General features: G+C 41.7%; 1 protein-coding gene across 6 annotated transcripts in view; it reads right to left on the bottom strand.

Annotated features, from left to right (window-relative positions):
* The window catches only part of LTBP1 (latent transforming growth factor beta binding protein 1), a 197,003-nt gene that overhangs the window by 20,248 nt on the left and 163,222 nt on the right, over positions 1-13,533 (bottom strand). For 5 of the 6 annotated variants that reach the window (XM_068156583.1, XM_068156594.1, XM_068156612.1 and 2 more), the window contains 4 exons: positions 8,608-8,790; positions 7,258-7,344; positions 3,833-3,961; positions 2,406-2,546 (listed from right to left, as the gene is read on the bottom strand). In XM_068156583.1, the coding sequence (XP_068012684.1) occupies positions 2,406-2,546; positions 3,833-3,961; positions 7,258-7,344; positions 8,608-8,790 (540 nt within the window). The remainder of the gene's footprint in view (positions 1-2,405; positions 2,547-3,832; positions 3,962-7,257; positions 7,345-8,607; positions 8,791-13,533) is intronic. The other variant, XM_068156602.1, reaches the window with a different exon arrangement.

Below are 13,533 nucleotides of genomic sequence, written 5' to 3'. Positions count from 1 at the left end.
CAGTGGGTAGAAGTTGAGGCATAGGAAGTTCCATGGAAACATGAGGAAATTTTTTTTCCACTGTGAACGTGATGGAACACTGGAACAGGCTGCCCAGGGGGAATGTGGAGTCTCCCTCTCAGGAGATGTTCAAGACCCGCCTGGATACATTTCTGTGTGACTTGGTATAGGTGATCCTGCTCTGGCAGGGGTGTTGGACTAGACGATCTTTTGAGGTCCCTTCCAGCCCCTAACATTCTGTGAAATCTTGACCATTTTTAAGTGTCTGAGGTGGCTCAACCCTTGGGTGTTCAGCTTTGCAAAACTGTTCAAAGGTTCTGATCTGGCCCATTTGGAAACACACTGGGTTAGACACCAAAGAAATGAAACTTCTTACATCAGTAGTCATTGCCGAACACTTAACAGTCACTTAGCTCTGCTTTCATGGAATTTAACAGAGCTTGATAAAAGTCAATGTTAGGACAGAGGTGAACATGTAGGGCACTCTATCTACAAAAATGAGTATTTAGAAGTTATTTTGCTTTTCCTATATTGCCATTGATGGCATCTGAAAGAACTGGGAAGAGCTGAACAAAAATTTTACATGGCCTCAACGGGAGACTGGACAAATACTTGGAAGAGAGTCCCATTAACTAAACAGACAAACTACATCAGGCTCAGGAAGTCCCCTGAGCTGAAAATAGCTGGAGGCTGACAAGAGTGCTGGGGAGGGTGAGGAAAAGTATTGTTTATCTGCTCTTCTGGTCCCTAATCTACTTACAGCTATTGTTAGAGACAGAATACTGCTGTGAAGTACAGTCACATTCTTATGAACAGTAAGAAAATGATGTATTTTTGTCAAAGCTGGAATATTTCAGAGGCCTGCTAGTTTTGACAAAGATCTCAGTAGGCACAATTCCTTGTCCCAGCAATTTCTGATCATTGTGGCTTGAAGGGAGAGGAACTGTAAATTTAATCTTTCACTTGGAATGTAAAAACCTCAGCACAATTGTTTTGTAAACACATCTGCAAAGTTTTGATTTTGTTCCAACATAAGAGTGAAAAAAAAAAAAGCGTTGCCACAAACCAAGGCTCTGTTCTGTCTGTGCATATCTATTTACTGCATTTGTACACCATGCCCTGGTGCATGGGTGAGTATAGAATGGAAACCTCATGCAGAAGCAAAGCATTAAGTTCTGAAAGTGCAAAGGTCATCAGCATAAATACCTCTTCTACTAAGAGTTTTCCAAAACACACAGTGAGCAGCAGCAGTGGATTTAGCAAACCCAGTCCAAATTCTGCTGGCAGCAAAGGAACCAGCCTGTCCCCTCATCCTCTGTGTTAGGGAGGACACTGCCAGTCGTGATACAAGGCTGGAGTGCTTTGTGCTGGTTGAGATCATTGCTCTGTCAGACCCAGTGTTGCATTTTGGAAGACTCTTTGGGCCCTTGCATTCGCTTCATGTCCTAGATGAATCCAAAGGAGAATCCCACTCTTGGTTTGTTTAACTGAAGACTGAACAATAGAAATGCTGTGGTTCTTTCACAGTTTCAGGCAAGAGGATGACCACATTACTTCTCAACAAATACCAGTCTCATAATTTGGAGTGACTAAAGCAGGCATTGAGTCTGTATTCCAATTTCCTTTCAGAGAAGCATCTTAGAAAAAAGTCATTGCAAGTTGCAGGGATCAGAGTTCTGCATTTATGGCTATACGGTGCCAGTACTAATCAAAACCATTGTAACATTTCTTTCAAAGATGTGTGTGGCATAGACAAAGCTGTGCAGTCTGCACAGTGCTCTGGATTTCTGACATGGTTCTAAGAATCTTTTTTTCTGAAATCAGTGTCTATTGAAATTAAAAAAGCAGTCAAAACCCGTACTTTAACAGTGGCATTGCAGCCCACATCTTGAATATATGAGCTCAATGTACCCTCAATATTCATCAATTCAAAACAAAGACACAATTTCAGCTATTTTCTCCTACATCCTGTTATTCCTGTTTTTATTTCTTGCTTTGTAGAAGCAGTTGCTCACTCTGAGCTGTACCTGCAGAGTTTTTAGTCTACAGCCAAACTCCAGCATTAGTGAGGCAGTAAGCTGGCTGTGGCTCATTACCTACAAGGCTGGATGAGACATACACAGAGCTAGTGAACTGAGGGGCTGAAGACTCCCCAGCCCAAGCTTAATCTCATTACTACTTCTAGTCATCACCTATCTGCACTGGCAAAGTGGAGCCCTGTGGAGTCCCTCATGGTGATGCTTTCTGGATTAACAGATGATGGCCCAAGCATTGCTTACCAAAATCCTTCCACAGAGCAGGGTCATCCAAACATGACCCAGTGTAAGCTTACTGGTGTCTGTAGCCGTGTCAGCACCACCTCACAGAGGTGTACTCACTTCAGTAATATGTATAATGGATCATACCACTTGAATCTGCTGGTCTGATGCATCGCTTTTCTGTTGTGTCCAGAACCATTGGGTGTGTACAGAAACAGTTGTAAGATCCTTCTGTGTTAATGCACTGGCCATCAAGACAGCTGTTTGGGTCCTGACATTCATCCGTGTCTTTAAAATGGAAGGAAATACATCAAGGAGAGCCAGCACAGAGCAGTCGCATTCCGTTAATCCCTGTTTATGTTTTCCGATCGTAGGAGCAGATTTCCCTGCATGCCTTCTGCTAATGACCACAAATACCAACTGCTGGCAGCCAAATCCTGTCTGTACCCATGGAGAAGGATAGACACACCAACAGGATGCTGACCTCTAATCCTCAAGTACTAGGGAGCATCTGGATGAGGAGGCTTGCTGTTAGGGTTGTAGCGCCAGGCATACCCTGCACCCAGTACAGCGGCAGTTGCTTCCCATGTTCCTATGCCTTTAGGGCTGTACCCACAGGCATTAGAGGTGGGCATACTCTCTGAGATTCTTCATGAGCTGGTCAGAAGGGATCACCTTAGCTAGCCACAGCAGTTCTATTCCTCAGTTTGTCTTGGAGGAGAAAATCAGAAACTTAGCTCATAGGGCAGAACAGGCATTTTAGTTGACACAAATTACATTAAATCAGCAAAACCTTGGTAAAGAACAACCATAGAATCCCAAGGTGAAAGGCTCTCCTATTGCAGCTGCAAAAATTACTTCCATTCATTATGCTACTCTGCACATTATATGTGGCTTTCTGCTTACAAAGCAAAAGCCAGGGTCATGGTTACGAGTGTAATTTTCAACTGAACCAGAACTGAAACAGTACAAGGTTGTGCAGACCAAAATGGGCTTATCAATGACCTGAACTGAAATTTCACATTGCACAGTAACTTCCTGAAAAAGCCCCAACCTTCATTAATTTGATTTCTTACAGTAAAACCAGCACACTTACCAAATAAAAGGTGAGCTTCAACATACAGGCTTTCACTGCTCACCACATAACACAAAGAACAGAAGGCCAAATTGTACGTTGGCAGAGTGAAGCAACAGTGTGCATATGGGGAGGAAGCTGGTCACTTTGTGCTGACTCCATAAAAGCTGGTACCAACTCTAGACTATGCATTCAAAGGAGCAAATGGGGCTGTTTTGGAGATGCAGACTCCTGGGGGCAATTTGCTGGAAAAAGAAGCAAGTAAAGCAAACCCTGCTCTACATGCCATCACCATGTCAGCCACAATTGCTGCCCAGCTAAGCAGAAGGGAAGGGAAATGACCCAATGCCTCTTAAAAAGCTGCTACAGGAATTTGGAGGCCCAGCATTCCTCCCCTTGCTGAGAATACCGCAGTTCTGATGGGAATCCTGCCATGAGTCTGCTTGTTTTGCCCATCTGCATAGCGTTATAGTGACAAGGCCACTTTAAATAAACTTACCAAAGCACTGGAGCTTAACGGGGTCATAGTATGTGCCTTGTTTGCAGTAGCATTCGTAACCTGGCTGTGTATTCAAACAGAAGCCATTCTTACAGATTTCTTGTCCAAAGAGTTGGCATTCATCAGCATCTGGGAAGAAAACATTAAAGGTTGTGTTACCATAATTATTATGAAGCCATGCAGAGGAGCAAGATGGGATAAAGCTCATACACTTCACTGCTCAAGCAACTTTCTCTTAAAAAAACCCAACAGCTGGTGGGGAAGAGGCTAGTGTGCTCGTAGCCAGAATGGAAAAGGAAAATGGATAGATCATGACTTTCCTTTTCCCTTGTCAGAATAAGTCCTGTGGCAAAGAGAGACTGGAAGAATATGCAGCTCTCTTTTCTGTCCTTTGGTATCTCATTGCTCTTAGCACCAAGCAAAACAGATTAAGAGTATGGCCTGTATTTTCCAGTATAATTTGCTTCACGTGGAGGATTCCCAGCATGGATCCAATTTCATCACACTATCTAGTTACAAAACTAAGTGCTTGCTGTTATGGATGGGCTTTGCGACTGCTCTCCTCTCTCCATACAGTCTGGTGACTCTACTGTGCATAGCAGAGAATCTTCATATGCATATTGCTTGCGACTGACCAACAAGGTTTTTTATTCCATACACATCATATTTGGTACAAAGCTGATGCATCACAAGGGTTCTTGTTCAATGGGTAGTGTCCAAGGGGGGCTTTGTTGCACGTGTTCCTCATTTCCATTCCAGAATCCAGCTCCCATCTGCTGCTGAGTCCAGTCTGGGATTTCATCAGTGCCTACCCACAGCATCAGTGCTGTTGGTGACTCAATTGCTGTCAGGGGGTTTGGTTCGATATCGGTTTTGTATATATTTTAGTATTACTTTCATTAATGTTGTTTTAGTTCTCTTTTCCAATCCATAAGTCCCTTATTCCCTTTTTCTTCCCCTTTGGGAAGGTAGAATGATTAATAGAGAGCAGCATCTGACACACATTCAGTGGCCAGACCAGCCACAACTGTTGACACTTTCAAAGGAGGCTGAATATTTTCAGGAAGGTTTCATGGGAAATATGACAGCTCAGATACAGCTTTACACATCTTTTTCCCAGTCTTGCATTTGCATATTTGCTACAGTTGGAATTTCATTCACTTCCTTTTTAACAACCTACTTTTGAGTTGCTAGACCTACTGAGAGTAGTCTGTTGAAAGAGCACAGTGTAAAGTAGGTGGTTCTCCTCTCAATATCTATGGGCCTAAATCCACTGTCTTCTATAGATTGACTCCCCATTTACTTTGGAGAAACACAAATTTTAGCCCAAAGCTGTCATTTCAAGCTGTACAGTGGTTTTAAAGGTGTATTATTTAAATGCTTACTTTTCCCAGAAGAACTAAAAGTGCTATAAAGCCATTTATTTTTAAAGCCACTCTTCCAGCCACTGAGTTGCATCAAACATTAAATATTTGTATTGCTTAGCAGCAAAAACAATGCAAACAGTTAATAAGGAATGTCATGTGCACATCAGTCTTTTCCCTGTGGAACACGAATTTGCGTCTAGGGAAAAATAGGAAAGCCTGGGAGCAAAATCAAGGGAAGCTAGCTGAGTGTATTCACTTCTGACACATAATTCTGACTAAGAAAATAGTTATTCCTACAAACTTGTGGACAAAAGTGACAGGAACATATGAGTTAGTGTAACAGAGAAGGATCACATTACTAGAAGTCATTATCCTTTCATTGTTTGTCCGTTGTGCCATTCCTAAGGTTATTACAAAACAAACTTACAGAAAGCAGAAAATTTCACTGACCTCACTCTTCCTTAGTGATGCCAACTCCCTCCCGCCCACACCCACACACTCCTTCTCTCATGCACAAATCTCTACCATCTTTTGATCAATAATTATTTCATTGAATTCTGCAATTAAAATGCCATGGCTGAACGTCGTAAATTTTTATATTCATTTTCACTTGTAGGTCTAATGTTAAAGAGAACTTTTCTCCTCTCTCCTGACATCCTATACATTTACATAAATGAGTATTTGACTTTTGTGGTCTCAGCCCCTACTCTCACAGTACATAGCGCTTAGTAGAAATTAACCCAGAATATTACAGAGACTGTATAATCGATATTCCTAACGACCTGTCAAATGATGATTTTCAGTAATGTTTCGTATCACAAGCTGGTTTTGTCACTCAGTAAAATTTCATAGAATCAATAAGGTTGGAAAAGACCTCAAGGCCATCAAGTTCAACCTGTCACCCAACACCTAATGACTACTCAACCATGGCACCAAGTGCCACGTCCAATCCCTTTTTGAGCACCTCCAGAGATGGTGACTCCACCATCTCCCTCGGCAGCCCCTTCCAAAGGCCAACAACTCTTCCTGTGATGAGCTTTAGAATAGAATAGAATTAACCAGGTTGGAAGAGACCTTTGACATCATTGAGTCCAACCTATCATGCAACACTATCTAATCAACTAAACCATGGCACCAAGTGCCCCATCCAGTCTCTTCCTAAACACCTCCAGTGATGGTGACTCCACCACCTCCCCTGGCAGCCCATTCCAATGGCAAATCACTCTTGCTATGAAGAACTTCTTACTAACATCCAGTCTAAACCTCCCCGGGTGCAGTTTGAGACTGTATCCTCTTGTTCTGGTGCTGGTTGCCTGGGAGAAGAGACCAGGCCCCACCTGGCTACAACCTCCCTTGAGGTAGCTGTAGACAGCCTCGTTGCCCTTCTCTGGACACACTCAAGAGTCTCAATGTCCTTCTTAAACTGAGGGGCCCAGAACTGGACACAGTGCTCAAGGTGTGGCCTAACCAGTGCTGAGTACAGGGGCAGAATGACTTCCCTGCTCCTGCTGGCCATGCTATTTCTGATGCATGCCAGGATGCCACTGGACCTCTTGGCCACCTGGGCACACTGCTGGCTCATGTTCACCCAGCTGTCAATCAGTACCCCCAGGTCCCTTTCTGCCTGGCTGCTCTCCAGCCACTCCGCCCCCAGCCTGTAGCTCTGCATGGGGTTGTTGTGACCAAAGTGCCGCACCCGGCAATTGGACTCGTTGAATGTCATCATGTTGGACTCTGCCCATCTGTCCAGCCTGTCAAGGCCCCTCTGGAGAGCCCTTCCACCCTCCAACAGATCAACACCTGCTCCCAACTTGGTGTCATCTGCAAACTTACTGATGATGGACTCAATCCCCTCATCCAGATCATCAGTTAAGATATTGACCGGGATGGGGCCCAGCACTGAGCCCTGGGGGACACCACTAGTGACTGGTGCCAGCTGGATGTGGCACCATTCACCATCACAATTCGTAAGTTGAAGTGAATCAGTAAAGTTGAATGTTTCCATTAATGGTTCAGATTTCTACCAGAACTATTGAAATAATTAAACTTAATACTGACCTATGTAATTCTGAGCAAGAAGCCCATAAGATGATTCTTCAGAGGGAATGAAACCTTTTCCTTCAGGACACAAATCAGCAAATTCAGCTAGGAGAGAGAAAGCAAAAAATTGTGTTAAGAAAAAGTTAGTCACATAGATAGGTTACATTGGTGTTTCCTGGTATTTCAAGAAAGCTGAGGTGGTATTTCACTATATTCACCGCTATCAGGCAGTCATACACACCTTTAGCTAAATAGGGTTTTTTAATGCCATAGCCACACTCAGTTTGGAGATCCAGCTTTAAAAAAACCTAGCTAGAGCACCAAGAGCATCACAGTGCTCCATACAAACTTATTTCTTCTGTTTCTTGGCAGGACAGTGTAGTTCTTTCTGGGTTTCATGGTGCACTGCAGTTATAACAATATCAGTAGCCAAACTATCATAATTAAAGCTAGCATGGCCGTCTCTGAGCTATGTTGCAAGCTGCAATTTAGACATAGCCCAACTGAGATACAAACCTCTGTCCCCGTTCTTCAGTCCTTACACAGGAAAAACACTAATTGACTGGTGTGGAGTACAGAGGAGAATTATTTAAAGTCTCATAGAGACTATATAGAATTAACTAAACCTATGCAAGTGGAAAGGCTCATTTCGTTCAGTTTCACTAATTCTAAAATATAGCTAACTTGGGAATTAATCATGATGATATGTTTGTGTGAAAAGCAATCTTTAGTGTTTCATCTCAGAGTGTTCTCTTGCAAGACTCTTCCCCCCCTAGCTGGATTCTGAATTTCAGCCATCACTGTTGATGTTTCAAGTACTGTGTTCAACGTTTGTGACAAACATCATGTGGCTATGTTTTCTGATTTAAACTATAGAGGTTAAACAATGGTCTGCAGACAATGTGATTAAATGAATTATGCATTAAGTAGTAAAATGTAAAACTACTATCATCTTATGTATCAGCAATTTGTAGTGCTGTAGCAACAACATTACAATAGATGCAGGCTCAATAACATTGTAATGCTTAGCTTTATTTTCCAGCTTGTGGGAAAAATGTAATGTTACCATAACATCTGGAAAAAGCTTCTCTGAGAATCCATCTTCATTTAAAACCAGTTGGAGATAATGTTGTTCAGCAACAGGCTGTTTTGATCCCTAGGGTAACTGCAGTGAAGCAAGTGGATTTACACCAGCTATGAATTATTCCTATTGACTTTTCCTCTGTGGAAGCCTCCCACGTGTAAGCTTACCAACATCTACTGAGTATGTATGTAATAGACAAGCCTTCTCTGAAGGCAAAGCACACTACTGTTAACATAAACACAATGCTTCAGAAGTTTGCAAAGGAAAAGAAGGCCTCCTCTTACCAGTTCCAAAGACGGGGCATGGGAAAATTTCACAGTTATCACCCCAGCCAGCACCCAAAGTACAGCAGCATTCTTGTTTGGTTACATTAGATGTAAGCACATTGTCACAGAAATTTGCATCATTCAGATTGTAGTAGCACTCCTTCTTTCCATCGTCATGTTGATCGGCCTCTATTGGCAATTCTGGAAGTGAAAAGAAAACATAAACCACATAAGATGAACTAAGTTCTACAGGAGAGTCAGAAGAGCCACACTGTGTCACTTTCACCTCAATGAAGGGCTGCATTGTTATTGATTCCATGGTAGGCAGAGGAATATAACACAGATATGTTGAAGTCAAGTTAACTGACTTGCTGCTTTACTATAAAATAGGCTTTTCTTTAAAACAACCACCCTGCCAAGAAATCAGACTTTTCTGCCTTTAGCAGTTGAGTGGATTCTCTCACAATATTTGTAAGGATTGGAGGCAAAGTAGTCTCTCCCCTACATTCAATAAAAATCCCTATGAATACTCAAAGACCTTTCTAAAGCAAGGCACTTCTAAGCGCACCAAGAAGCAAGTTGGAAAGTAATTCCCAGTTAAAGCTTCTATGTTTGCAGAACTTTATCTAACCTTTTACTTCCACAAAAATTCTCATGAAGAGCTCAGAAGACGGAACTATCACCTGAAATTATTATTCACACTCAATCAGTATGAAAAACTTCTCACAGGCCATCCATAAAGTAACCACGTTCTCAAATTACAAATGCTCACATCTATTAATCAAACCCAAAACTTTGCTCAGGAACGTAAGAGGGATAAATCTTGAGGCTACTAGTTTCTTTCCCTTTTATCTTGTGAAATTCTCTATGCTTAGCACATAACAAATGTTTAACTCACCAAAACCTGCTACAAATTATTACACGTTGGCTGATTTTCCACTGTTTGAAATGTCATTAATTTCTGCTCAGGCTCTTGCACAGTATGCCCATCATGTGACATTTCTTGAGTAACACATGTATCCAAGCAAGGAGCAAAACTTAATTTATACCTGAGGGCCCGTGCATTACAAAATACTAGAAGACTAGTAAGTTCCAAAGAGCTGTGGCATATAAACCACTTCTGTTTGCCTTGCAATTCTTGTCAAGAAAGAGATTAAGGCTTGCCCATTGTGACCGTTTTAGGCTAGCCTTTAAGAAAGGGAGAGTTACTGAAACACTCTGGCTGAATGTTTTGGTGTGAAAAGGAAAACAAAAGATAGTTCTAAATGAATTTCATTGGTAGATCAGTGAGAATGCAACTTTAAATTTTAATTTTAGTTCAGTTTGTCCCAGTTTCAGTCTGCCTGGACAGCTGCCTCTCTTTTTGTGCTTGGCTGACCTTGGACTAACGAGATAAGAAAGTAATTTTTTTTCTTCCTTTAGCATATGCTTTGAACTAACAGAATTTCCCCCCTAATAATTCCCTCTAACCCTTTTTGGGAAAAAAGGGAGGAAGGGAGGAAAAGGGTTTTTCTGGGGGGACTCTCCCCCAGCGAGGAGGGGCAGGATTTCTGTGTTACGTTCTTTGCTGTGTATTTTTGTATCTACAGTAAATACTGTATATTGTGTATATATTCATTGCATTTCATCCTGTTTGTAAAATACAGCCCTTCCATTTTTGCTTCTCTGACTGAGCTAGCTATGGTTTGTGTGTGTGTGTGAGAACTGAACACCTCTCACCACCACACCCATTTACAAGTATTAGCATATCTGGGAGAGCCAAGGTCAGCTGACCACCTCATCTGTCTGACTCTGTTTCTCAGAGGTCAAGATCATTAGCCTCTTTATGCTAGTTACAGGATGGATTTTCTTCTAATCCCATCCACTTAAAAAATAATGTCTGAGAGGTGGAAGCTTGAAGATCATGATTATCCAACAAATGTTGAAGAAACTAAACAAATTCCATCTCTCCTTATCTGAAGCCTATAATCCCTGCCCACTCACGTTCCCCTAAGCATAGGGGGCAAGGCGATTTTACTGAGCATGCAAATACTAGATTTGTTCTGAGAAAAAGTGGGTTTAAAAGCATCAGCAGGGATCGCCCATTATTCCACTTCAGTAGTATGAACGTGTGTAATAGTTCTTTTGGCTCCTAATACCAAACAGACAATTGGATTTATTGCTGTTTTCCTGAGAAAAGTGACTGTTGAGGGAGAATTGAGGAGCTGGCAGACACCTCTATTCAAATTTAGTACAATGTTGCCACCCACAAGGCAAAACTGCCTTTGCTGTTTTGCCAATATAACCAAGCTGTACATTAAAGGAAACACCCAGCCCAGTGCTTATTTCAGCTTTCTTAGTTTAGCCTGTGGTCTCCCCTCAGCAGATAATGACAATTTTCCATAATGTGCAGAATTTCATGAAGTGTGGTGGGTTTGTGGTATCAGCTGCTATCCAACAGGAACTACATTAAGACCATCATGTCACAGAAACACAACTGAACTAAGTCTCTTATTCCAAGGTGAGACAGCAGTACTTTAGCCACCAAATTCGACATTTTCCTTGGCCACTTGCCATCTGCCTACCAGAATCACAGCCAAATATTCAAGAAGAAAAAGCACGCCATTTTTCATTCTGTTTTATCAGAGAAAGAACACCAGAAGCTGTCTGGAGAAGAAGGAGAGACAATCTCATCCTGTCATTGTTCATTCCTGTTTTACATACAATGTGATGGTTTCTCCTCCCATTATCTGTTCACCAGCTTAAAATTCTGTTGTTTATACAGCTGTGACTGAGGGTTAGTCAAGAAGGCATGATAAATATTTGGAAAGCAAATAAGACACAAATCTTCCATATATTTTTAAAAAACAGGACCAGTCTGTGTCTACAATCTTATGGTTTCCCTCTCATACATTATTAACCATTTAGTAAGCAGGTTGTGTTGAAAGTGGTTTCAGTAGGTTTGTTCACAGAATATGATAGGAAATGGATGCTTATTTTGCTGTATTGTTGCTGTTTCAGTCTAAATTAGCTGTAGGTACCTAAGTGGGTCCAGGTAACTTAGTGGAGTTCTCCCACTGGAACTGTTTTACTTGGCTGAGTTGCAACCCAAATGTATGATCTTACTGACCTTTGTATATGTAAGTGAGATTCTTGCTATATGTTTGTGTTTACACACACACACACACACACACACTTCTCTTTGCAGTTCTTGTTTCAAATCATACCTTTTACAATCCTCAAATATATACTATCCTCCTGGATTCAATGCTGGACCTTGTATTAACAAACAAAGAAGGACTGGTTGTAGATGTTAAGGTTGGGGGTAATCTTGTCTGTAGTGACTATGACATGTTAATATCACTAGGCAAAGAAGCAGGGTGATAAGTAACATTTCAACCCTGGACTTTAAGAGGGCCAACTTTGCCCTATTCAAAAGCTGCCAGGGAGAGTTTGTGGAGTCTCCTTTCACTGAAGCCACTCAAAACCTGCCTGGATGTGTTCCCGCATGACCCGCTCTAGGTGATCTTGCTCTGGCAGGGGGATTGGACTAGATGATCTTCCGAGGTCCCTTCCAACCCCTAACATTCTGTGATTCTGTGATACTAGGTATACATTTGCAGTTTAGATGTATAATAGGATGTGCGTTATTCTCTTACTGAGAAATAACTATAACCTTGTTATTATGGATTGTTACTCTAACTGCATTCAGCTTCATACTTGCTAGAAATTCATCATGGATGAATTTGTATATCTTTTAGGTACGAAGATGTGCAACAGCAAAGTTTTCACCTAATACAGAGTTCTTTCCTTCCTTCTGAAGCATATTGTGAATGACAGGGCAGAGAGGAGGGCACCAAGACAATCAAACCTTGCACCTTTTAAATTTTTTTTCTGTTTGTTACTGGAAGTGACCATATGGGTTTGATATACACACTGAGAAGACTGTTTCAGGACACAGCTAACAACAGATGAATTTCGATCAAGTGAAATCTAAACAGAAGTAAGTCTCGAGAGCCCTAATGGCGAGTAAAGTGAGTGCACGCAGCATTCCACAAAGCTAACAGCCTTTGACCACGTGCAAGAAAGTTCCCAAATTAAAGTAACATTTGAAAAATCTTCCCTTATTTGCACTTGATATGAGGTGGAGGAACTATTGTTTATGCACAAAAATACAAAAAGGGGGGTAAGGAAAGGCTGACTAAACCACACTGAACTACAGATATCTGCGACAAGAGAATGCAGATTAAATTCTTCTTTTCTGAAACAGGCATGATGCTAGTTAATGCTGACAGATCATGTTCACATGCACTGTAGGGGCTCTCAAAGCACCATGCCTGACTTGAGTACGTGGCTTGTCAAAGCCAGAGGATGTGTGGCTATTCCATCTCTATTTGCATGGTATTTCTATACAATCATGCTGCAGCTGGTCTTGGGAGAGGCTGAAGTACTTATCACTGGGCAAAACAACATAGCTGTTTCTTGTTTATCCTGCAGCAAGAACATATGGGATGTATGTCACTTACAAATGGCAAGGAAAAGACTGGTTTTGTTCCCCCTTCTGTTGAGAGCTACACAAGGGTCACACACTGATTCCCAGAACAAAACAAGAACGAGCAAAGTGAGCAGATGTAGAGGAATGAAGTGTGTATTTTCATCTCCTAATATATCAAATCCAGAGGTACATGGAATAATGTCACCACTTGACTGGTCAGTCTCAGGTCCTCAGAACCAGAAACCAACTGATAAAAGGAGAATAAAACTCCCAACAAACACCCCAAAAACTAGCAAAGGGTGCAAGACGTACAGGAAAGCAAGGTTCCTTTTTAGGAAGAAGCAACAGCAATACTTTCATAGAATCACAGAATCACTCAGGTTGGAAAAATTCCTCAGCATCACCAAGCCCAACCGATAACCCTACTCTACAAAGTTCATCCCTAAACTGTATCCCCCAAGCACTACATC

This window comes from Melanerpes formicivorus, unplaced genomic scaffold, assembly GCF_026170545.1.
Source record: "Melanerpes formicivorus ecotype bairdi unplaced genomic scaffold, bMelFor1.0.p_v2 SCAF_2, whole genome shotgun sequence".
Taxonomy (NCBI): Eukaryota; Metazoa; Chordata; class Aves; order Piciformes; family Picidae; genus Melanerpes; species Melanerpes formicivorus.
Note: the sequence above shows the minus strand (reverse complement) of the source record. Positions and strands in the feature narration are given on the sequence as shown.